Below are 26067 nucleotides of genomic sequence, written 5' to 3'. Positions count from 1 at the left end.
CTGGCTGTGGGAGTGAACATTGTGAAATTCTGGAATTTCTGCAGTGACTTGAAGACATGGAAAATGCAGACTCCTTGCTTGGTCTGTCCTGTCTTCAGCCAATACAATTTCATGGAACCGTGGGCGTACTGATGCCAGATATGATCCAACTAAATAAATCTCTGAGAACATGAAACAAAAGTGCTCTCCCATTTTCCTTTTGTTTTCGGCACAAAAGCCATTCTCAGTATATGAGCGGTGTCAGATGCAATAATCCAGAATAAATCTCCAGGAAGAAAAATGCATCTAAACATGAGTGCGCACTCATTTCCCATTTTCCCTCACTCCCCCCATTTTTATATCGGATGAGTCACTGTGGTGTCTGCTGACAGCTCCTGTTGGCCAGTCAGATTGGGGGGATGATCACAGGGACTTCTTACAAGGGCTGGGGTTGCAGCCAGATCGATACAGGTTGTTGAATTCCAGCTGGGGAGAGTTTTGGGCTTTTGCCCTTTGGGCCATGTCCATTCTGGCTGAGGGTCAGAAGAAGGCCACACCCTTTGATTCCAGGCCTCCACCATGGCCAAGGCTTCTCCAGGAGGTCCTCTGGGGTTCTTGCCAAGTGCATCCACTGTTGAAGCCTGGGAGCACTTAAGTCATACATACTCTTTGGCAGACTCAAGTCCGGGAGTCTGGGGCTGCCCTCTCCGGGCCCTGGACGGCTGCCCTCCTTGGAACACCTGCCTATCATTAGTGAAGGTGACATGGCCGTGGGGAAGAATACGTTGGGACATTTGCCAGATTAAGATTTCATAAACTTCCTTCAGAATTTGAAGACTTTTGCCATTGAATAGTTAACCCTCTCCCTGCGTCTACAGTCCCTGTTCCCCGTTTTTCCTGTCAGTACAGGATCCGGTCCGTGAGCGCATATTGCATTTAGTTGTCAGGTCTCTTTCAAACAACCTTCAATCTGGAACCATTCTTCAGCCTTTCTTTGTCTATCATGACACTGATGTTTTGTTGAAGAACAGGTCAAAATGCAGAACATTCCTCAGTTTGGGTTCATGATATGTTTTCTCATGATTAGATTCAGATTAGCGAGCTCTGGCTGGGCTGCAGCCTCCGTTCAGGATGTCATAGCTGCAGGCACATGCTGCCTTCCTGCCCCGTGTTGGTGATGTTCACTTAGATTTCCTGGTCAAGGTGTTGTCTAGTTACTACATTATATACAGTTGACCCTTGAACAACATGGGAGTTAGGGGTGCCCACCCTCCACTCAGCAAAAATCTGCATATAACTTATAGGTGGCCCTCTGTATGCATGGTTCCACTGTATCCGCTATTTCCCGTCCTTGAATTCAACACACCATGGATCGTGGAGTACCGTAGTGTTTACTATCAAAAAAAATCTGTGTGTAAATGGGCCTGTGCAGTTCAGACTCGTGTTGCTCAAGGGTCAACTGTAGTTACTTTTCTCCCTTGTAACTAATAAGTGGTCTGTGAGGAGACACTCTGACATGCAAATACCCTGCTCCTCGTCAAATCCCCTCCACCCCGAATTTAGCATCCATCAATGATCCCTTCTCCAACCAGTCTTTACTATGTTGGTCATAAAATGGTGATTTTCCAGTCCCAATACTTTCTCCACATTTATCAGTTCGCATTCTCCTTTGATGAAGAGCCTACCATCCTTTTCCCCAAACCTCCCTCTTTCCTTTTTCCTTTCCCTCCTCCTCCCCTCCCTTCTGCTTCTGCTTCTGCTTCTGCTTCTGCTTCTGCTTCTGCTTCTGCTTCTGCTTCTCCTTCTCCTTCTCCTTCTCCTGCTGCTGCCTCCTCAGTATAGGCTCATAGATGCCTATTTTATTCTATGGGTTATAAGCTATACTATCAATATTTATTTTGATCCTGAAATTGTCCTGGATGTAGACAGTGAGATTGCCTTCCAGCTTGGCTCCTGTGTCCTTTTGACATGCTACCATCAATATTTTGAGTTTGCTTTCTGGCACTAACAAGATGTTCCAGGCTTACCTTGTACCTTCCTTGTCATAGTCTTGGAATCAGGCATTTTGCTAAGGAAGCCGGGTTCCTTTTAGTGGGGAATGATATTTAAATAGCAAGATCTAGACAGTAGGTATGCCCAATGCTATGAAGTGTCATTGCTTCTAGACCCCTTCAAATATAGGAAACCCACACACACTTATATATCCTAGCTTTAAAATATAGAAATAAGTACATATACATATTTGAAGTTATATATACATATATGTATACGTATTTGAAATTTTATGTACATATATGTATATAAAATACATATTTTCCCATGATTCCACGATGTTGCCCTCAAATCCATTCCATCCCTACATGTTCTTCATTGCCTCCCCTCATCCCATATTTGAATCTCCCTTCTTCTGCAGTGAGAACCCTGGCTCCCAACAACATCACAATTTACTCATATCTTCAGTCCTACAATATACATAAAATAGTTTCACAATGGCTACACCCATACCACTATGAAAAACAAGCCTAATTCAAAGAGTTCACAATTAGTTTGCATGTCTTTTTTCCTTTAGACTGAGGGTGTATAGTCAACATACTTTGTTTAAAAAACTACTTGGATTACTTCTTATTTCCTTTCCTCTTCAGTGTGGTTCGCAATTAGGGTTTGTCAGATGATTTCTCATGATTAGATTGATCAGAAATACAGTTTGGTTCACTTGCTTTCAATTTTAGTTTTTTGTTCCCCTCATCTGTGTTGATTTAATTTTATTTTTGATTATGTAGAATATTAATATGCTTCCAAAAGTCCAAGCTATACTAAAAGTATGCTCAGAGAAGTGTCACACCTCTCCATATCCCTTTCATTCGGTTTCCTCCCCTATCCCTCAGATGTAACCAATTTTATTTTTTTCTGTTTTTTTTCCTTAGTGTGCTTGTTTTTTTTGCAAAAATCAGCAAACACATATGTTTTCCTGTTTCTCCTTTTTTCTTACACAAAAGGTAGTGTACTATAAGTATTCTTTTGCATCTTGCTTTTTTCTTTTAACAATATATTCTAGAAATCACTCCATATCAATTCATAAAGATCTTTCCCATTCTTTTTTACAGCAGCATATTTTACTCCATTGTATGTATATAACATAAGTTTATTTTCAACCAGTTTCCTGTGTTTAAGAACTTAGGTAGTTTCCAACATTATGCTGCAGTGAATAAACTTTATGTGTGTATATGCTTATTGTGGGAGATGTATCTTTAGGGTAATTTCTTAGAAGTAGGATTGCTGGATCAAGGTAAATAAAGACATAGTTTTGTTAGTTTTCCAAATTCCTCTTCATAGGAATTGTGCAAAATGCATTCCCACCAGCAGTGTATGAGAATACCTGTTTCCTTACAGCTTTGCCAACAGACTGTATGTCAAGATTTTGAATTTTTGCCAATCTGATGGATGAAAAATAGTATCTCAGTGAAATCTTGATTTTCATTTCTGTGATTATGCATGGAGTTGAACATCTTTCATAGGTTTCAGAAGCATTCTTAAGTCTTTTTGATGAATTGTCTGTTTATGTCTTTGCTCATTTTCCTATATGATTTTGGGGAGTCTTTTTAAGGTATATTAGCCCTTTACATGTGATGTACGTTGCAAATATTTACTTGCAGTTTGGCGTTTGTCTTTTGATTTTGCTTGTGGTGTTTTGTTGCTATGGGAAACTTAAAAAATATTTGGTAGTCAAAATTATCATTTTTTAAATTTGATTTCATCTGTATTTTGATTCATAATTCTTATAGAAGAATTCACTCGTTTTCTTTTAGTAGTAGTGTAATTTAGTTTTTCACACTTAGACCTCTAGTCAATTTGGAATTTATTTTTGCATGTAACGTAAGGAATGGATCAAATTTTAATTTTTTTTCCAAATGTCTATCCAGTGTATCAGTACCCTTTATTACAAAAGCTATCTCTGCCTGAGTGATTTGAGATATCACCTTTATCATGTACTAGATTTCCACAGGTAGTTTGGTTTATTTCTGAACTTTGTAGTCTCTTCCATTCGTCTGTCTCTTTATGTGCCATTATCACACTGTTTTAATTCTAGAGGCTTTGTAATATTTAAAACTATCTGGTAGGGCTACTTCCCTTTTCACTGTTTTCCTACCTATTCTTACACATTAATTTTTCCATATGAACCTTACTATCACTTTGTCCAGCTACAGAAAAAAAAATCTGTTTAGAATTTTTATTGGGATCATATTAAGTTTATAAATTAATTTAGGAAGAACTGACATCTTAATGATGTTGGAATATCCTGACCATGAACAAACGATATCTTTTCCATTAGTTCAAGTCAACTTTTGTGTTTTTTAGGAGTGTGCTATAGTTTTCTTCATAAGGGTTTTGAATATTTCTTGTTAGATTTATTCTTAAGTACTTTATCTTTTCTACTGCTATTGTAAATGGGAGGTTTCTCTTCTGTTACATCATATGATTGGTTTTTATTTGTGCTTATGAAGCCTATTGACTCTTGCTCTTTATTTTATATCATACTACCTTGATGAATTATTTTATTGTTTGAGTTAATTTAATGGCTCTCACTATGTGGTCTCAGTACATTTGAGGTTCCTGAAACACATTTAGTGGATTCACAAGGCCCAAATAATTTTCATAATAATAAGACATAATTTGCCCTTTTAACTTCATTCTCTCTTGAGTGTATAGTGGAGTTTTCCAGAGGCTACATAATGTGTGATATAATAACAGACTGAATGCAGAAGCAGATATGAAAATCCAGCTGTTTTCTATTAAGCTCAACAAGAAAGAGATGTGCAAAAATGTAAAACAATGTCATTCTCACTGGAAGTTTTTGTTTATGCTTATTTTTCAAAAAATGCTCTTTATGTTAACATGTTTATTAGTGTTTACTTTTCTTTTTAACATCTTTATTGGGGTATAATTGCTCTACAATGTTGTGTTAGTTGCTGCTGTATAACAAAGTGAATCAGCTATATGTATACATATATCCCCATATCTCCTCCCTCTTGCATCTCCCTAGTGTTTACTTTTAAGTTAATAAATATTTAAATTTTTCTCAGTTTTAATTTCTAATCTAGTAAATATAAATAGATATAACGCACATAAATAAAAGCTCTTTGAGGTCCTTAACAATTTTTAAGGGTGTAAAGGGGTTCTGAGATCAAAGTTTTTGAGCAATTCTGAGTTAGTTTTGTTATTTATTCTCTAGGTTTTTTGGGTATACTATCATGTCCTCTGCAGTACAGTTTGCTTTCCTTATTCTTTTCCAATTCTCAAGACTCTTATTATTTTCTCTTGCCTAATTGCATTAGCTAGTACTTCCAGTACAATGTTAGCAGTGGAAAAGTGGGCATATGTGTCTTGTTCTAACTTCAGTGGGAATGCCTCTGGTGTTTCCCCATTAAGTAATAGGCTGAGATGCTGCCTTAGGACTGTGTGTATTATGTTATGTTTATTGAGTTTCTTTCTCTGAGTGTGATGTATTTCCATTATGGTCTAAAAATTTCTTTGGTGTTCAGAAAGGTTTGTATTTTTGATCTGGTGGTTGCCTTTGCATTTATACCTTCTATACTGCCCTTAATCCATCCTTTTCTTAAGCTTTTACTATATGGTCTGTCAGTTTTAAATGATATACTTTGACTCCCACCTATTACCTAAACAACAATCAGTGGTCATATTTTACTTTCCCCTTTGTTCCCATTTTTAAGGTTGCATTCTTTCTGCTTGGTCAGAACACATAATGTTTATATATCCTTCTGTTACCATGACCCCACCTTTTGTTATTCTTAACTCTATAATTAAATATATCAAGTGATCACCATCAGTCCCTTTGCTGAAGCTCCCTGTTATCGTTTGGTTGGGTAAAGCTTGGTTGGATGAAGGCTAGATATAAAATCCTTGGCTTGTACTCTCTTTCCTTGTGTGTTGAAAATGCTGCTTCACTCTGGCCCTGTTGTTTATGTTGTTCTCCGGAAGTCTTATGCCAGTCTAAATTTCTCACCTGCATAAGAATTTGATGCTTTTGCATAGAGGTTCCTGAGGACTTTTTCTTTGTCATTAAAATCTAATAGTTTTACTAGGAAACATCTCAGAGTTGATCATTCGAGATCAGTTTTCCAAGCACACAGGGGCCTCTTCAATATGTTGATTTAAGATCTTATTTCTGGAAAGTTTTCTTGGATTATATTTCAAAATACTATTTCTGTTCCATTGTTATGTTATGTTTTTCATACATATGTTGGACCTTCTTCGCCTGCCTTCCATTTCAACTACTTTCTCTTTGATCTTTTTTACTTCTTTTTAAACTCATTTCCATTCTATTTTTTGTTTTACTACCTTTCTTCATTGTCCCTTATTAACTTTATTTGGACGTATTCTCTTGTGGGTACCTTGTAATTTATTCTTTATTTCTGAGATAGTTTTGACTTTTTCTTCAATTATTTTTCCTGAATTTGATCAACTTTCACTGCATTTCTTCCTGATTTGGGGGATCCTCTTGTATTCTTAGTTTTTATATGTGAATCTAGTTTTTTTTATCTTCAAATTGATAATATTTAATTCAGCTTGAAATGTTACTTTATAGTTTTCTTCTGCTTCATGGTTGATTTTTTTGGAGGGGGAAAATTTTCTTTAGCTAAAATGTTTTTATTCATATTGTATCTTTTCTTCTTACAGTAGCTAAGTATGGCATTAGTCTGATTTTTTCCCCTCCCACTTCTAGGCATTTTTAAAGAAAGAGTTCCTGTTTCAAGAGTGCCCTCTTCTGTCAGTATAGTGAAGTGCAATTTATTGAATTAGTGCTGGGGTCGGGGGAGGAGGAATGGTTGGTTGCTTGCTGTCTCTCTTTTTTTCTGCAAGAGTCTTAGTTTCCCCCTCCCCCCCTTTTTTTTTCTTTTACTGTCACACCTCTAAGGGGCAGCACCTCTTCTTTATTTATTTCCTTCTTCTTCTAGAAGCCATAATTCTCTATCATTGCCACCTCTAACCCTACTCACTTTCAAGTACCTTTCCTGTAGCCAGTATTGTGAACTACTAAGTTTCAGACTTGTGTTCATTGTTCTGCATTTAGTGGGGTGTTTTTTTTTTTTCAGCTTTATTGAGGTATAATAGACTTTAGTGTTGGACTTTTCCTTTCTGGGATGATTCTGTCTATGATTTGTCTATGTCCTTCACTTGCCTCTCCTTTTTCCTCATGGAATTTCTTAAGACTCCCCTTTTTAGCTGTCTATACTCACAAACTTGCAGCAGTAGTAGGTGCTCTGTTGGAATTTGGTGCTTATTTCTCTACTTAACTGTAATTTGAGGTTCATAGTATTATCTAGTACCTTGTAACATTGAAGGCGTGGGTCATGTGTAGATATTTTTTCTTGTTGGTTTTTTTTTTTTCCTTGTCAATCTTAGCTTTTGTTTGTGTGTTTCTTGTTTTTGGTTTTAGATGTGAGGAGAGGTTTGGATTTAGGAGGCCATAATTACCTTCCATACTTATTGCTGAATAAACAGTGAAAATACTGATTTTAAAGGAACTTTTGTCATTTCAACAAATACTTTAAAAATTACTTGGATTAACATATTTGGTGACAATAAGACCACTAACTGTTTTAATCATGTTTTCATTTATTATTTTCAGTGGGAGAAATGCCCCATAGTGGAAGTTTTTAGAAATCTTTTCATACAGCATAGGACATGAACCTCTTGTAGGAGAGGGGGTCCCTATAGAAATATAATTGCTCTTCCTAAAAACACTTATTCTCTGAAAGCCATTTCAATTTTAATGCTGGCATTTTTCTACTATTCCTTATGGTTCAAGAACCCCTGCTCTCATTTTCTTTGCTGGTCATTGGCATATTGCTAAGTATCCAGTAATTTTTTTTAAGCATCAAAAGAAATACTCTTAAGCTCTACATTTTTCTCTTGATGGAGATGAGTTCAGTCCAAGGTAAGTCTTTACAGGTGAGAAGAGCCTTGGTTCTGACAAGTGGCTGCTAACAAGAGAATTGTCTTTCTTTTTTTAAATTTTTTTTTTTAATGGTAGTTTTTTTAAAATTTATGGCTGTGTGGGGTCTTCGTTTCTGTGGGAGGGCTTTCTCTAGTTGTGGCAAGCGGGGGCCACTCTTCATTGTGGTGTGTGGGCCTCTCAGTATCGTGGCCTCTCTTGTTGCGGAGCACAGGCTCCAGACGCGCAGGCTCAGTAATTGTGGCTCACGGGCCCTGTTGCCCCGTGGCATGTGGGATCTTCCCAGACCAGGGCTCCAACCCGTGGCCCCTGCATTAGCAGGCAGATTCTCAACCACTGCGCCACCAGGGAAGCCCGAGAATTGTCTTTCTAATGAGGCAACTGCACACCTTTTGCTTCTTGGAGCTGCTGTTTTGCTGTCTCCACTAGTCTCTTAGGGCTTTCCTTACTCAATTTTCAGTAGGTGTTTTGTTTTTTTTTTCTCCTAAAAGAATCTTTGTAAAAACTGAGAGCAGTGCAAGGCAAGTATTTCTTGAACAAGACACAAAACTGCTAACCATACAAGAAGATAAATTGATAAATTAGACGACATTAAACATACAAACTTCTGTTCATCAAAAGACACCATTAGGAAAGTGAAAAGGCAGTCTATAGAATGGAAGAAGACATTTGCAAAACCTACATCTGACAGATGACTTGCATCCAGAATATATAAATAACTTTTGCAAATTGATAAGAAAAAGAAGATAGCTCACTAGGAAAATGTACCAAAGACCTGAAAAGATACTTCATAAAAGAGGATATCCAAATGGCCCAAAAGCACATGAAGTAGTGTTCAGCTTCATTAGTCATCAAATAAATACAAATTAAAACCACAGTGAGATAACACCACATATACCAGAATGACTGAAGTGGAACAAACAAACCAACCCAGAAAATATCCAACTGTTGGCAAGGATATTGAATAACAGAAATCGTATATACTTTGCATAACTGTGTCTATCAAGGTTAAACATATGCCTTCTTATGACCCAGTCTTTCCCTAGTAGGTGTATACCCAACAGAAATGCAAGCATACGAACATTGAAAGACAGGTATTAGGATGTCTATAACAACACCATTTGTAACAGCTACAAACTGGAAATGACCGCATTCCCATCAAGAGTAGGATGGATAAATGAATTATGGTATAAATTCACACAGTAGAATACTATATATTGCAATGAAAATGAGAAACCTACTACTATTTGCAACAATATGGAATGGAGCTCGTGAACATAAAGCTGTACTTCAATACAACGTTAAAACAGGAATAGAAACAAAAAACTAGGCCAAACAACCTAAAAACTGATGCTCAGATGGAAGGTATTCCTGTGGTTTTGTATTAATAATGGGATCCTCCACATTTAGAACAGGTTGGCAAGGACATCCAGAGCTAGTTGGGCCCCCAGCCCACTGAAGGGGCCAGCCTCTGAGCCATGGTTCTAGGACACATGGCAGGGAAAAAACCATGATAGGGTCACAAACTCAAAGCAAGGACAGAGTCTTCTCACCCACAGAAGTTATAGCTTTGAGAATTCCTCTGTTTTTAATCAATTTTTAGTTACTCAGGCAATATAGAAATATAATTTTCTTACAAAGTTAAAACATTACTGGTGATGCGATATCTTGGATTTGCTTTAAAACAATATGGGGTGGGGAGTGGCTGGGGGGCCATAGTTAAAACAAGATTGGTCATGGGCTGATGGTCATTGAGGCTGGGCAGTGGATACCTGGGACCTTGTGGTGGTGTTCTCTCCATTTTTGTATATGCTTAGAATTTTTACTATAAAAAGCAAACACGCAGCACATCATTACTGAAAAGGCTAAAGTCACTATAGATCTCTAAGCTTCAGATACTGGTGTTCATCCTTCTTTTCCCCCATTCCCCACCGCAGTTAACCACTGTTACCAGTTTGGGTTTTGTCTTAGGAGGAAACAGATGGCACATTCTAAGTAGGATAATTTGAGGAGTTTTTTAATAGAGAGGCAATACATAAAGTCACGTGAGGGGAAGACACAAAGCATCATGCAGCACCCCAGGGAAGTCTTTCTCACCTTTAGGCCCAAGAAACCAAACCCGGGGAGAAGAGAGTGGGGCACCTTGAAAGGAGCCGGGACCTTTGGTTGAGGGCTGTGGCCAGTTTTGGAGACTCCATAGATGGAAAGTGGGAGAATAAATACTCCAGTCTCATTCTCCTCCATTCCTTTGATCTCGTGCTGGTGCTCAGCATTGGCTGGAAGGCAAGGCCACCCACTGATGGCATTCATTCAGGTCAGTCTCCCAGGACACGGAGCAGGCTGGAGCACAGTGGAGAGGGGATCCGCAGGGGCACATGGAAGATATCTCATTGAGTGTGGGTCTTGCCAGATGTTTTTTTGTGAATTTGCGTATATGTTTATGAATCCAGTGGTTTTGTTTTCATTGTTTTTTAATATCCTTGGGGTCATGTCCTGTCCAGGTGTTCTTTCCATGCCAGTACTTCAAGGTCAACCTCATTCTTCTCTGTGGCTGATAGTATTCCACAATGTGGACACAATATAGTGTCTTGCCCTTACCCCTTGACAACAGTTTAAGTTGCTTCCTTCTTGAGAACTTGTCTTAACCCTGGAGACTCTCTTGCCATCCTGGGAACATCTGGGAAGTGGCCATATATAATATGTTGTTTGTTCCCATGGAGTCTCAGGGTTGGTTGAAGGTTTTTTGTGTTGTAGTATATACTTGAACTGTCCAAACAGTTCTGATTTTTGGCAGCTGGGACTGCTGGGGAGAAAGTCAGGTAAGGAGAGTCAGGAGGACTGGATCAGGCATTGGAAGACGGGTTTGAGTTCCAGGTTTGCCACAGCCTTGCTATGTGACCTTGAGCAAGTTGCTTAACCTCTCTGATTCTCAGTTTTACCTCTATAAACTGCAGATGATACTTATACCTGCTCCACCTGCCACCCCCCCCATCATGGTAGTTGTAAAGGTGTTCGAAGACAAAGGGTGGGAAAGAGCTTGAAGTGGAAGCCAGTGACAGTTCCCTGTCAGGGGACAGGGCTTGTGCCCCCCTCCTCCAAGCTCCTCTCTGCAGTCAAGACAATGGGAGTGTTGCCAAGAGGTGTGCTGTTTCCCTGCACACATCACGCCTGTGTCCTGACCCATAGACATGGCTCAGTCTACCCCAGACCAAGAATTGTCTCACATTGTGCTTTTTGGTTGTTTATTTCTAAGGGGCTAAGTTGCCGTGGGATTTGTACTTCTTTTTCCTGGAAGACTGAGTGTCTCTTGGTATTGGAGTTTTCTTTCCATGGTTGGAGGACCAGTAGCTGATGCTTCCCTCTTCCTCTGACTTCAGATCAGAGAGGCAGCATGAGCCAATGTCACCACCCGACAAGGGCAGGATGGCAAGCTAAGGAATGGGTCTCCGTCTCATACTTCTACCAAAGCCTCAAAACTTGCCTTCTGCAGAAAGCTTCTCTCACAATAAACCACAGCTGATGCTCCTTGAGTGCTTACTCTCTGCCAGGCACCGTGCTAAGTGCTTTCCATGTACTATTTCATTTAGTCCTCACAAGAACCCTATGATCACTAGTCTTACTTACATTTTACAGAAGAGGAAACGTAGGCTCAAAAAGTTTAAGACACTTGCCCCAGGTCGTGCAGGTGGAAAGAGGCAGAGTTAGAATCCACACCCCGGTCCAGTCTCTGTGACAGCAGGGACATGTCCTTGGCCACTGGGCTCTATTCCCTCCTGGTTCACCCTGCCACCCCTGAACTCTGTCGTGCGTTTCTTAGGGTTTCTGTGTGATTTGACCCACAATATTTCCGGTCCATGTGTGCCTGGCTCCCTAAAAAAATAGTGAATGTGTTTTCTGCTCTTTTTTCCCTCCCAGAGTAACTGGGACAGAGCTGTGTATGTAGTAGGAGCTCAGCGAATGCCAATTTCTTGTGACAGTCCCACTTGGGGTGCTGTTGGCAGGCTCGGCATAGCAAAAAGCTACGTTGGCCCTTTATGGAAGTTATCAGGAAGATGAATAAGGCTTGAAATGCGAGACCCTGGCAGGGCTGACTCAGACCTCACAGAATGGCTTGCCTTGGCCTTTGAAGAGCTGAGAGCTATTTACATCCAACTAACGGACCTTACTGGCTGTGAGCAGTCAAAGCCGCTGTGTAAATACTCTGGCCTAAGGCCACAGAGTGAGTGAGGACAGGAACAGGAAGAGACCCCTCCTCATCCCGTCCGTCCAGGAGAAGCCCATGGGGAAGCACTGGCTCTGGTTTGGTGGGAAGCCACTGGCAGCAGACCTGTGTGGGGTAGCAGAATCGCCTTTAGTTGGCAGTGTGGTATGCAGAAGTCTTTCCCGGCACCGGCTTCTTTGCATAAATAAATGGCGGCCAGCTGTTAGTCTTCCTATCAGCGTGAACATCCATCATGGCTTGTTTCAAATATAAGGCTGGGAAGGAGAAGCTCAGACGCCCATGAAAGGCAAACGTTAGGATGATCACCTAGCCCGGTCTGGCACACATCGGCTTCGGGAAACTCACAAACTGGAAACACTGACTGGGGTCTATCCTGGGGGCTGGGCACAGGGTCTCATGTTCTCTCTAGGTGTCCCCCACCCCACCCAGGAGCTGAGTTTTTTTCCAACGGGGGACACACAATGAGACCAGTCTCCTGTTGGGGACCTATTTGGTGGAGCCAACGTGGTGCTGATGGCTGTTTCCATCTTCTGGGTGTCCTTCCCCATCTCCTGCCACCAGCCTTGACTCACAACAGACCTTGAGAACAGGTAGACTGGGAAGGGAAAAGTCTCCTCCCGTTGGGCCCAGCCCCCAGCCTGCACATAGCCGTCATGGCCCAGTGGCTGTTTGAGGTGCCCTTGTGTGGGGCTAGCTAGTAACAAGGCAGAATGTCACCATCAGTCTATAGCGAGCTCTCCAGTGCCACTCTCTGTCCACCTGCTGCAGGCCCAGAACCCACCGTGGCAGTCTTGTCTGCCCCCAGCCGGGCTGTGTGAAGGAGGCAGGTGCCTGCCCTGCCTGTACCCCTCACCTCCTGCAACCAAGGATGCTGTCTCTCTCCTCATTCATTTTAGATCATTAGTATTGCTTTTTTGTCTTTCTCTCTGGGAACTCATTCATTCACCTACCCATTCTAAAAATATTTATTTTGCATCTACAGTGTGCCAGGCACTGGGAAGACAGGGGTGAGCAAGAGGTGGTCCCGACTTACTGGAACTGACATTTCATTGGAGGGGGAGCATAGTCGGACAAAACACAAGAGACTAAAAAATAACAGCCTGTTGTGAAGAGTGCTATTAAAGAAACAAAGGGTAGGTAGGGTAACAGGAGAGACCTAGTCTAGATCGAGTGGCTTTTCTGAAGAGGTGACTTTTAAGCTGAGGCCTAAAGACTGAGAGGGAATCTGCCAAGTGAAGAATAGGGGGGAGAGCATTCCAGAAGAGAGACTAGCATATGCAAAGGGCCTGAGGTCGGGCAGAGCTTGGTTTCCTTGTGGAATTAAAAGACACCAAGGTGTCTGGAGTGTAGAGAGTTGAAGGTGAGCTAAGAACAACTCAGGGTGGCATCACAGGCCCTGTGACAGTCTGGACAGCAGAGGAGCTTAGCGGGCTCTGCTGAGGCAGGGAGGTTTAATGGGGGCAGGGGATGCGGTAGACTGAGAATGTTGCTTTAGGTGCTTTTGGTACATTTGTTGCATTTATTGGGAGCCTAGTGCTTGCCAGGCCTTGTGCTGAGTGCTGGGGCAGGTGAAATTTAGTTTGGACCGTCTCCTGGAAGCAAAGAAGACCCCACATGGGTCTTTAATTTGGGGTGACATGGTGAGATGGGAAACAGGGCAGCCACAGGGGTAGTGGCTTCAGTGAGTTCTCTGCAAAACGGTTTCCCAGAAACCAGCCCTCCACTTTCCACCTGCAGCCTGGGGCTCAGGCTCGTTTGGTCTCTCGCTGCAGATGTGTCCAGTGCCCTCCTCACAGTAGGTGCATGCCACACCCAGACTCTCTGGGGTGTGAGCTGAGGAGGCCTGGTCCTTGGGAGGAGGAGGAGGTCTGCTCTAAGGCACAGAAAGCACAGAGGTTGCAGCCCGCGTTGCAGATGTAAAGGGGAAACAGCACTTGTTGCCCACCCTCTTTGCAGGCGGAGAAACTGAGTCCTGGGGAGAAAGTAAAGTTTCTTGACTAGCTGATAATTGTACTTTCCATTTAATGTTTGAAAAGTACTTAAAGAGATAGGTGCCTTGACTTGCACAGCTCAGATATCTACTGCTAGTGCCGTGAAGGCGCTCGGGTGTTCCTGAGTGCATCCAGCAGCTGTGTCCTGGAGAACCCTCGGCTTGTGTATCCTAGCTCCTTTATTCCTGAGGATAAATGGAGTCACCTCTGGCCACAGAGGCTCCGCATCCTCATGTTTTTGGAAGGGTCCTTCCTATTCTTAGGCTCTTTGCTTTCCTTGCAGGTTTACATAAAGTGTTTATAGCTGTTACCCATACTAGCCTCTGCTTACCACCATGGAAAACACGGGCAGGACTTATTTTGCTTTAGGATTCGGGCTTTAAATGGAAGACACTAGTGTGTGCTGGGAAGGCTGCGGCCTCCAGAGTCATGTTGCGCAGGTTCTAGCTGTTTGATTTTGGAGAATTGACTTAACTTCCCTGAGCCTCGGGTCCAGCAGGGGAGAGGGGAGGGAGTCAGATGGCGATTCCTGCAGTGGTGACTACAGCTTGCTTGCCAGGTGCTTGTCATTAAGCACCTTCCACCCATAGCTCAGTGACGCTCCACCTTGAGTGCGTCACAATCACCGGAGGGTTTGTGCAAGCAGGTTGCTGAGTCCCACCTCCAGAGGATCCCATCCAGGAGGACTAAGGTGGGCCCGAGAATCTGCATTTCTAACCAGTTCCAGGCTGCTGGTCCCAGGACCACACTTAGAGAATGACTGCATGAGTTCATTTAATTCAGTCATCACGACAATCCCCTCAACTTGGTATTAGTGTTATTGTGACTTTGCTGATGACGAAATTAAGGATTAGAGAATGAAGTAACTTGCCCAGGGTCACACAGCCATTGGGTGGAGAAGCTGGGATTCACATCCAGGTCTGGGCTACGCAAAGCCATTGTTCTTAGACTCTGCAGGAAGGAGCGTGTGAGTCCCAGCAAGGTGCCTGCCTGTCAGGGATGAGGCCCTCAGTAAATGCTGGCTGCAGTCCCTTTACCCCTTTAGACACAAATTGGCCTTTATCCAAGATGATAGTTGACACCAAATGGTTTTCATTATTGTTTTGTGATACAGCAGAACCAAATTATAGTCAGAAAACTTGGATGAGAAAATCCAAACTTGAAAGGATGAGTAGCTGGAGAGGTGTTGATTCACCAGACAGTCGTAGGCCTCCAGGGCCAACAGGGACTGGGGAATCACCTGGTGTCCCTCACCTTCCCCAGCAAGGGGTTCCCAGCCCCGTGGGAGGGCTTCCAGGGGTGGGGAGCTTACTCCCTCCCCTGACACTGGGACAGGGAGAAAGGGCTTCGTTTTCAGAGGGCAGGGATTGGCCTGATGGAGCCAGCCCAGGCCAGCAGAGGGAAGTCACAGCCTCTGTCTTTCTGGGCCTCTTACCCAACTGGGGTAGGGGATACCGTCCCCAGAGGATAAACTGTCTGCACCATGAGCCCCTCAAGCCTGTGCAGACAGCACGGGCGCGAACACGGAAGACTGAGTCCAGGGAAGCAGTGGGGATCTTAAAGCTGGACTTTATAGGAGGGGAGGGATTCCTGGCAGGCGACCTGGCAGGAGCAAAGGTTCAGGGGGTGGAAATGCAAATGGCACCCTCAAGGCTCCTCATCTGGTTCTTCCAACACATCCCCTCCTATCTCCCCAGTGATGTTTCCCCTATGGAAACTTTCTTCTACTCTGGTCAGACAGTGGGCAGCCTTGAATACCAAGCTGAGGCATTTGGGTTGTCTCTGTTGAGATAAGGGAACCAGGGGCTACAGGGTTCTAGAAGGAGGGAGACCTCACGGCCCATCTCAGCCTGAGCTTCAGCTGCCCTGGGGCCATGTTGCCTTTCTTTTTGAATTCTCAGCTCAAACATTTCTGCAGACTTTCCATGTGAGTCCTCTGGAAGCTGAATTATCATGGAGACTTCAGCCAGGCAGTCCCTTCTTTGCCCCCCACCTTCCTTTTTTTTTTTTTTTTTGCTGGCAAGAAGGAATGAATCTGGGGAGAGCCGTTGTCCTGTTGCAGCTTCCCCAGCCTGGAGCAGGCACTGCTTAAGCTGGTACCTTCATCTCGGTGAGCTCAACCCTAAACTCTCTGGGTCTTAGCTGGATTAAGGGCCTAGATTGTTGCTGAGGAGGAAGGGGGTACCTCTGTAATTGCTATTTAAATCTACCTAACAATAGCCACATGTGGAGCCAGATTTGAGGGTTATTAAATATGAGCACCATTCTTCCCCCAAACATGTCTGTGTTTGCATAGCTGGGCAGCATGGAGAAGGGGGAGGGAGACAGTTGCAGGGTCAAAAGGGGGCTTCAGAGGCCCCGTTTCTGAGAGAGAGCAGCCCTTGGTTCAGCCAAGAAGACTAGTGACCGGAGTCCCCCAGCCCCGACCTGGGGAAGCTTCTTTCTGGGGCACTGGAACCCATCACCCACAGAGCTTCTCCGACTGTAAGCTCTGAAGTCCCATCAGGAGCAGCTGCTTCAGCAAAGCTTGGGGGGGGGCAGTGGGGAGGGACTCACCCCAGGGCACTGCTCCTTCCCTAGAGGGTCTTGTCCCTCTGCAGCAACTGCCTGCTGTCTTGGGGTGACACAAAGGGAAGTGTGGGGGTGCTGTGGAAGGGCTGGCCCGTCTGCAGCCATTTGGGGACAGGGGGGCATGTGCGTCTCGGCTTTTCCCTAGTGCCCCTTGCCCACAATATAGGGTGATGGGAAAGAAAAGTGTGTTTTGCAGGTGTGCCATGCCGTTGGCTCCCGCTCTTTCCACTTGGGGGTGGAGGGCAAGCGGGGGGCTCAGTTTCCCTGCTCTGCATTGTCAGGCCTGTGAGCAGACTGAGTCACATGGTCCCATTCGGATCAGCTGCTGTTTTGGAGACATGTGCTGTGCATGCGTGTGTGTATCTTCATGACAGGGAACCGGGTCAGGGAAAGGCATGGAGTGAGCATGGGGAGGCCTATCGAGGGAGTGTGGTCCCCGGAAGGGTGCGGCTAGGTTCCTGTGCGACCCTCTGGTTTGGGTGCTGTGCTACCACCTGAGGCTATGGGGACTCCCAAGCAAAAGTCCAGCAGCGCCAGGTGGCTCTAGGGCCCCGGAGGCAGGACAGCAGGTGCTGGCCGAGGCAGAGGCCAGTGAACGCTGGTGCACTGGGAGGGTGACCGTTCTGACTGAGCCCCAGGGGCGGGACAGACCTGACTTCCCTTTGGAGTGTTCCTCTCCTGTCACTCATCACACACGGTGGCTTGTCAACCACGGAGAACAGAATTAAAATCCTGCAAAGACATGTCTTTCCAGGTGACGGATCCTTTGATTTTTGCTTTAAATTATAGATTTAAGCAACTTTGTCAACTATGTTACTAAAGTTGAATTTCTAGAAAGCAATCTAAAGCGTCATAAAGACAAAGCACAAACAGGGAAATACATTTGTATCATATGATCGATATATGATCATATATCATACAGATATAACATACAAATTCTTACAAATCAGTAGAAACTTCTTTCTTATGAGGTTGGGGAGGTAGGAACCCTTGTATAATGCTGGTGCACGTGGCCAGAGTGTTTCTGAAAGGCCCTTTGTCAAAATGTATTAAATACCTTTAAAATATGTACAGAGTTTTATCTTTTGTCTCTTTCTACATGGTTCTGTTTCTTACAGATTTCTCTCCCTGTTTTTTTTTGTTCTGGTCAAGAACAGCAAATTTTCCTTCTGTGGGTCCAGTAGTATAATATATTTGTTATAACTTTTGTTATATTTATAATGCAGTTTGTATTGAAATGTTGTTACAGATCGTTTCTACCCTGTCCATAGTCCATGTTAGTAATGTTTCTAAGAGCTCTTTAATAAAAGCGGGGATGGGGTTGAGGAGAAGGGAGAAGTATGGGCTTCGGTGATGGTCAAGGGTGCCAATCCCAGCAGTGTACCTTATTTCCTGTGTGGTTTCAGTTGGGTTACCTAACCTCTGTGAGCCTCAGTGTCTGCATCTTTCACATGGGGTCCTGCTCACCAAGGGGCATTGTTGTGAGGATCAAATGAAGGAATAAGGGTAAAGCCCCTGGGCACCGTTTCTGCATGTGGGGAATGCTTGATGAATGGAGTGATCGTTACCAGGTGAACAGGGTTCATGTGACTAGCACTTAATCACTTGGTCCCAGGGAACTTCGGTGGTTCCTCAGGTCCAATCCCCTGCATCTTGGCAGGACTGTATTCCAGGCATCCTCAAGAGACTGCAATCCACCCCCATCTCAGAGAGCTCAGGGGAAGGAGAGCCCAGACTCCTGCTTACTACTGCATTCCAGTGTCGCGCCCTCAGAGCCAGGAAGTCCTCCTGAGTGTCTACACTTAATCCCCACGGCCAGATTTGAAGCTTCTTTTTTTCTTGCTGTTCCCTTAGGGAAAAAAGACTGAAATTTTGCTTATGTAAGAAGGTGTCTGACTTCCGTGGCAAGCAGCTCTATCTTGCAATCTCCGTATGAAATTCCCGTGTAGGAAGGTTCAGGAGGAGGAAGTGAGAGGGGCCGTGGAGAGAGAGCTGTAATATCCTGGGACTTGTCCCTGGACAGCCCTTGGAAAGGAACCACATTGCTGTACATGCCCATGTCCTCCCTTGGGACTCGTGTGTTCTCCTGCATGCACCGTATTTCCACGTGGCTGTCTCAAAGGAATATAAGACTCACTCTGACCCTTCTACCGCAGCACACCCACTCCTCCAGGCTCCCTCATCTCAGGGGATGTGTCTGTCCATCCACTCACACAGCTGGACACCTAGGAGGCATCCCTGACAGGTCCTCTCTCTAGCCCCCCGGGGGGATCCAGCCCTACGTCTTGGTAGCTTTATGTCCTGTAGCTCTTGAATCCCTCTTTTTCTGTCCACCTTCGCTGCTGCCACTCTGGTCCATCTGCCTTTGTCTCTCACCTGGTCAGCGGCAGCAGCACCCTAGCTGCCCTCCCACTCTTACCTGGCCCTCCTGAGTCCTTTCTCCACTCAGCGCCCAGAGCCATCTCTGCAAAACACCCTTGCACTCACCTGCTGAAGCCCTCCAGTGGTGTCCCATTGTCCTTTGTATAAAGACCAAATTCCTTTGGGTGCCCTTGTCTGTTGTCGTGCTGCCCCTTGCTCTCTGCTCCTCATCTACTTTGGCCGCCTCTCCCAGTTCCTCAAACATACCATGTTCCCTCCTACCCCAGGGCCCTGACACATGTTCTTGCCTCTTCCCGGACCACTTTCTGCCCTACCCATGTTTGCCTGGTTAACTGTCACTTATCCCTTAGATGTCAACTTAACAGTTACTTCCAGCAAAGCCTTCCTCGACCCTCAGGCCAGCTCAGGTGCCTTTATTAAAAGCTCTCCTAGACCAGAGTTCCTTTCCTATAGAGTCCCTAGCTGAGTTTACAGTTAGGCATTCATGAGCATGGCTATTTGGCATCTGTCTTGACATGCCACCACATTATAAGCTCCAGGAGAGCAGGATTCTTGTTGGTTTAGTTCCCTGTTTCATCCTGTGCCTAGCATCATGCCTGGCTCTTGGTAGGGACTCCATCCAACCCTGTGGGATGAGTGTTTATCTCTGAGGTTCAACAAGGACCAGAGCGTTCCCAGCCTGCCATTTCAGGATTGTTTTAGAGCCCAGGCCTACTTTCCTTGGCATCCTTTCCGTGGTCGTGCTCCCTTTACTACCCAGATCATTTTTGTGGACAGGTTTGGTGTTTAGACCAGACAGGAGCTGTTCATCAGGTGCTTTACACAGGATTGTTGTCAAGTCCTGACCTATGAGGAGCTTTGTGCTTCTGAATGGCTGGTGTACTCAGAGTCTTTGTGGATGGGATTATACCCAAATGCTAGTAGAAGGGCTCTCGCTGTTTATAAGAACCCTGGGGTGGAAAAAACCAATCCTTCGGTAAAGCAAATAATTACCAGCTAATTGGTCCCTTTCATGACTGCAGTTTGCTGTATGTACTGAGAGCTTTATTAGCTACCTACTACAGAAATGAGTGGCGTTAGCTGGCCAAAAGGTCTTTGTTGGAGTAGGGTCCAAGGACCCTGGTGGTAACGGTGTCTTCTCAGTTAGCTGACTCTACCTCCAAGTCTCAGAAGTGATGTCAAAGGTATTCAGTGGTTCCCACAAATAAATTGTTACTGTGTACAAACTCCCCAGTGAGTTGAAGAGCTAATTCTCTTTCTGCATCCGCCCCGGTCTCCCATCTCAGATGCATAACACCCTCTGGCTTCAGTGTCTCAGTATTGGTGGGTAAAAAATGCCAACCTGACAGGCAGGTTGGCCTGGGTTTTGTCCTGGTTTGTCACTGGCTGTCTGTGTAAGCTGCAGCGTCCCTACATCTGTTTGACCTCAGTCTCCCCCTGCCTGATTCACTACTTACGTGTGTTGTGCTCACTCTAAGAAGATGGGTTAGAGGTGCTTTGAAAAGTCTAACTTTATTCAAATGCAGGGAACTCTGAGGATTGAAATAGACCAGTTGGCAAATCCTAGTTTTCCAGTGTGAAGATGTTTTAATGCTTGATCTTCTATTCTCATGCATGACCTTCTTGCATGAGTTCATCTACTTCCCCGTGCCTCAGTTTCCCCATCTGTGAAACAAGATGGGTTGATTCTGGGTTGGCAAATAAGAGAACTAAATGCTGTCCCCCTCTGTCCTCCCACAGTTAAGGCAGACATCACCAATGAACTCCGAGAACGCAGTCCTTCTGAGCACAGCGCCACAGACAGCCAGCCAGGGCTACTCTATCCAGGCTGACATCGCCAGCGAAGCTGTTTGCCAGTCGTGGAGAGCAAATCCTTACAAATCAACCGCGAGGTGCCTAAGGGAGAATCAAGGCCCAGGGAGGTTGACTTGCCCGAGACTTGAGGGGTAAGTGCATCTGTGAACTTACAGCTGGCTTTGGGATGGTGTGTTGGGTGGTTTCTTATGTTTGGAACATACTGAACGGGTCCAACTCAGGGCCAAAATGGGTCCTTCGTGTGTTTCAAAGGCATCACATTTTTCTTCAGCCCGCCTCGCGGGAGGCCCTTGACTTTGTCCTCTCTCAGAGCGCTCTGTGTGTGTGTTCCTTCGTCTGGCCGCCTCCCCTCTGGGGTGACCACGGCAGACCCCAACAAGGATTCTGCGAGCCCCCGTGGAAGCAGATCAATGGCCACGTGCCTCCCTGAGGCCTGGGGCTGAGCACCGTCCCTGGAACAGGTACCTGGGGCCAGGAGCCCCAGGACGTGCCGTCCTCTCTTTAGAAGCAGGTTCCTTTCCCATCTCGTTGCCCAGAGGTGCCCCAGGCAGAGCAGTGAGGACAGAGAGTGATTCTGTGGGGCGGGGAGGGGCCTGGGGAGTCTGCGCTGCATCAGGAAGCTTAGGCGAGTGGCTCAGAGCCCTCCCGCCCTCTCTCCCCGCTCTTTCCAGTGTTGGGTCCCGTGCAGGCACGTGGCCCGGGAAGGAAGGGCGTGCCAAATGGGGCCTGAGCTGAATTGAGGCGTGGGGCGGTGAGTGGGCAGTGCGATGTTTGGCATGGGCTCCCGAGGGCAGCAGGCCCGGTTGAGACACCAGCTCTGTATCGTGGCCGGGGTGGGGGGCGGGGACTGGGCTTAGGGGCGGAGGCCCGCTTGCTGGGGCCCCGCCTCCCCATTCAGAACAGGGCGCGTGGAGGTACCACGGGAGAGGCGAAGGTCCTCTCTGTTCTCTGGACCTCTCTCATCCCCTTCTCTAATTTTATTCTTTCCATTTTGCTTAAGAAATTGACGTAACGAAGACGTTATGTGGCCCAGTAGGCCAGACCCCAAATGTGACGTCCAAACCCCAGATCCAGATAACCCTCCCCCACTGCTCAGGCACGTCCCAACGGCCAGGTACCCCTGCTTGTGAATTCTGGGCGTCTCACACAGGCACTTTCCTCCGACCTGGTTATGCCGTTTAACAAATTCATTTGGGGGCGAGCTCGGAGATGAGTTTCGGAGGAGAGAAAGAATTGTCTTTTCTTCTTAACTGTCCCCAGGACGCCTTGAGCAGGCTTGGAGGATTCTCACTAACCTAATCCCTGTCAGAAAAGGAACGATAAAACAATTCAGGCTTTAGAAGCCAAATCCCCTTCCTGCACTCACACTACGTCTATCTCTCTCGCGTACCATTTTCCCTCCTCTGTGATGAAGCCGAGGTTCGGCTTCTCTGTAAGGGTTTCAGTGGATAAGGATTTCATATTTCACTCTTCCATTTTTCATATTTAAATTTGCTTTACTCTCCGGTTTGACTTTCCACTGACCCTTGAAGAATTGGCGTATTTTAAGGAGGGGGAAGAGATCTCATTATAGGAAATGAGAAAAATGGGGCAGAGTTTTAAAACTTTTAATGACTAAAACACAGTGTTCCAAGTCGGTATTGCACTGGGGTTGAAGTCACCGTTTGGTTACAAGTCTTTAGGTCTAAACGGGGTTGATGACATCTGTTTAATTTTAGATGTCTGGAATACATTCTGAAAATAATGAAATCCAAATGTATGACCAAATTAGAGAACAATTTTATCTGCGACAAAGAAGTTTTTAAAACAAGAGCAAACATTTCGACCAAACAAAACTTTAAAAGACCTATCAAACCTTTGGTCATCTTGCCTCGACTTTTCCCAGTGGGTCTCCATGGTTGAGAGAACTTTGTGTGTGAACCAGACGTTATTATGTAATTTTATACCCATTTTCCGGTACTTTCTCTGGGCGTGCGTTCTGCTCTGTGCTGTCAGCCATGGAGAGACCATATTTAGGGAAGAGAAGACCCTTTACAGCAAAGCTTCATTGATGAAGCAAAGGGCACTTGTCGCAAATACTTGGGAGGCCACTTGTCAGCTGTTATGGAATAAGCTGAATAGCTTGGGCAGGGCCCCAGGGAAAAACTACAAAGTGCAAAGGCCTTGCTGATGGGGCAGGGGGCTACCCCAGGCATTGGGAGAGAGAAGGAGTATTTCTGACTCTCACATGCCTGGTGTGACCGGGGCAAGTCCCCGACCCTTTCTGGGCCTGGCTTTTGCCATCTGTATGAGGAGCTCAGGGATTCCGGGAGGCTTGTCGGGGTTGGCCTCTCTCCAGGAAGATTGTGTTGTGGTGAGGGTCCCCTATGTCTGGGAGGCACACTGAACAGTTCCTCCCACCCTCCCTAAAAGCCCAGCATCTAGTATGATGTGGAGATTCTATCGGTGTGGGTCTCTGCATTGTCCTCATCCCCGGGAGTCCTGTGAGGGTGGTGCTGGCTGACCAACATTCTACGTCCACTCCGTGCTGCCGGGGGATCCAACGTCTGGCCACCTCCTCCATCCTTGGCGAGGCTTTCAGTTAAAGACAAGAAGTGAATTACGGTCAGAGTTTTGCCTGATATCTTAAAACATTTGGTTACTTGGCAAGGTCATGCTGCCCTTCCTGGGTGTTTGCACCTTCCAAATATTTGTAGACTCTTACCTCCATGCCTTGTCCCACCCCTCCAATGTCAGCTCAGGTCTCTCCCTGAGAACCAGCCCCTTCTCTGTTGAGTTCCCCCCAGTCCCCTTGCCCAAGGCCGTTTGGCCAGGTCAGCTTCCTGAACCATGGCGCCATGTACCATTGTCTGTGCATTTCCCACATGGGTTAGGCTTGTCTGCTGGACATCGCAGAGAAGCAAGAAGGTTTCCCAAGGGCTTGCCCTTGATCAGTGACCACAGGCATACCTGAAAATGGGGGTTATCTGCCTGTGCTGCCCAGGCTAAAGTGCCTGGGGTAAAACTTGGGCTTGGTGAGGCTTCCGAGCTAGACCGGCCTCTGCGGAAATGAACAGGTTGAGGTGCTGGCTGCTGTGGATAGGTGATAGATGGATGGATAATGCTGAGGTGAGCCCAGGCCCGCCCAGAACTCTGGGGTCTGTACATTTTGTCCATTGGCCACTTCCTTGCACTGTCTGGCCCATTCTCAGGACTTTGTTTTGCGGCTGATGCCCCAACTAGTTGGGAGGCGTCATTAGCTGTGCTCTTGGCGGAGGTGGAGGATGATCTGATGGTGGTGATGCTTGGCAGGTATATTTGGGTACATTGGTGGGGATTCCAGAGGCTCCATTGTCCAGGAACATGGACTCTGTTACCTCAGAGACAGTGGGCTGAGGTCAACAAGATGAGAGGCATAGGAGCGGGGGACAGAGTGACACCTCCAACAGCAGGTAGTTGGTGAGGAGCTGTGGGTCTCCAGGGACCCGGAGTGGGAGTTTTGTTTAGGTGTGGGAGGTGGTGGGTGGAGAGCACGGAGCACTGGCGTGGGAGGCGACGCGGCCCCCACCTCTGATGCTCCGTGTGACCTTGGGCCAGCCAGAAACCTTGCTGGGCCTTGGTTCAGAATCTGTGAGATGTGAAAGCTGGTACCAACCTGATAGGCTTATGGTGAAGCCCACATCATAAAATGGAATTGAAAACAATTGTAAAGATGGCACTTTGTGGAGTCTAGGCAAGAATGAGGAATTTGAATTTTTGTTGTTACTAATAGAGATACAAAAGGAGTATTGATGATAATAAGTCCATCCCTATTTTTTTTTTTTTTAAGCCACTCAGGACAGAGGGGTTGAAAGAACAAGGAAACAGGAGTCAGACTATTGGATTTCCAGATTTCTTGTCCCTCACTCTCTGTGTGGCCCTGGGGCCGAGTTCTACATGTCTTTGGGTATTAGTGTCCCTATGTGCATAGAGGGGCCAGTAGTCCACACTCTCTTTTCCTTCCTGGGCTGCTTAGAGGCTGGGGGGTGGGCGGGGTGCTGGTGATGTGAGCAAGTGCTTTTGTGGCCTGGAAACACCATGGGAGTGGGTTGGGCTGGTGTTGATGGCGTAGGTTGCTGGGAAGGGCATTCAGGCCAAGACGTCTTGGTGCAACTCCGAGGACCAACGCATACCCTATGGATTATCCTGAGCTGGACGATTCCCTGTGGCCCAGGTAACGAGGCTGCAGAGCTCGGTCCCTACATTTTTGTCTGGCAGTGAGGGGCTGAATGGACCATAAGTTTGTCAGTGTGGCTATCATTAGAACTCAGACTTTGTGGGTGTTAAGCATGGCTTAATGTTTTACCTATGGCACAATAAATTTGCAGCATCAGGGCTGTGTCTAGCTACTTGGTAGACTGAAGGCATAAAGAGGCATAGTCACATTCTGCCAGATACATATCAGAAGGGAACTCTGGGCACCAGGCTTGGTGCTGGGGTTTTACAACTTTTTAAGTTTTTAATAGCTTTCATTTTAATAGAGCAGTTTTAGGTTCACAGCAAAATTGAGGGGGAGGTAAAGAGAGTTTCCATTTACTCCCCCACCAGAGTGGCACATTTGTTATCATTGATTAACCTACGTTGACACATCATGATCACCCAGAGTCTGTAGTTTATGTCGGGGTCCACTCTTATTGCTGTACATTGTATGGGTTTGGATAAATGTTTAATGATATGTATCTACCATTATAGTATCAGACAGAGTCGTTTCACTGCCTTAAAGATCCTCTGTGATCCACCTGTTCATCCCTCCCTTCCCCCACCCCCTGGCAACCACTGATCTTTTCACTGTTTTCAGAGAGGTGAAGAGACCTGCTCAGGTCCCTTGGCCAAAAGTGGGGAGCCAGGATTTGAGCCCTGGCTGTCTTCCTGCAGAGCTGGTGCTCCAGAGCACAGGGCTGCCTCCTCGGCATTTCGTCCTCAGGCCAGGGCAGGCGTGGCCCAGGGCAGCCTGGGCAGTGCGGAGGTGGGAGTGGCGGCTGAGGCTCAGGGGGGTAAAGACAGTCACTGTGATTCCCACTCCCCTTCACCCCCACCCCTAAGCTCTGATGTAATCAGGACACTGACCTTCAACATGTGGACAGTGGGCCTTGTGGGAAAGGCCAGGGTCTTGG

At 45.7% G+C, this 26067-nt stretch overlaps 1 protein-coding gene across 3 annotated transcripts in view; it reads left to right on the top strand.

The window, feature by feature from the left end:
- Positions 1-26067, top strand: part of LOC309657401 (uncharacterized protein) — a 239571-nt gene that overhangs the window by 53523 nt on the left and 159981 nt on the right. For all 3 annotated transcript variants that reach the window (XR_014261784.1, XR_014261785.1, XM_082454803.1), the window contains exon 2: positions 20861-21066. Coding sequence is in view for 1 of the 3 variants with exons in the window: in XM_082454803.1 (XP_082310929.1) it covers positions 20861-21066 (206 nt within the window). In the remaining 2 variants the exon portion in view is untranslated. The remainder of the gene's footprint in view (positions 1-20860; positions 21067-26067) is intronic.

This window comes from Balaenoptera physalus (genome assembly GCF_965194825.1).
Source record: "Balaenoptera physalus genome assembly, chromosome: 3".
Lineage (NCBI taxonomy): Eukaryota > Metazoa > Chordata > Mammalia > Artiodactyla > Balaenopteridae > Balaenoptera > Balaenoptera physalus.
Note: the sequence above shows the minus strand (reverse complement) of the source record. Positions and strands in the feature narration are given on the sequence as shown.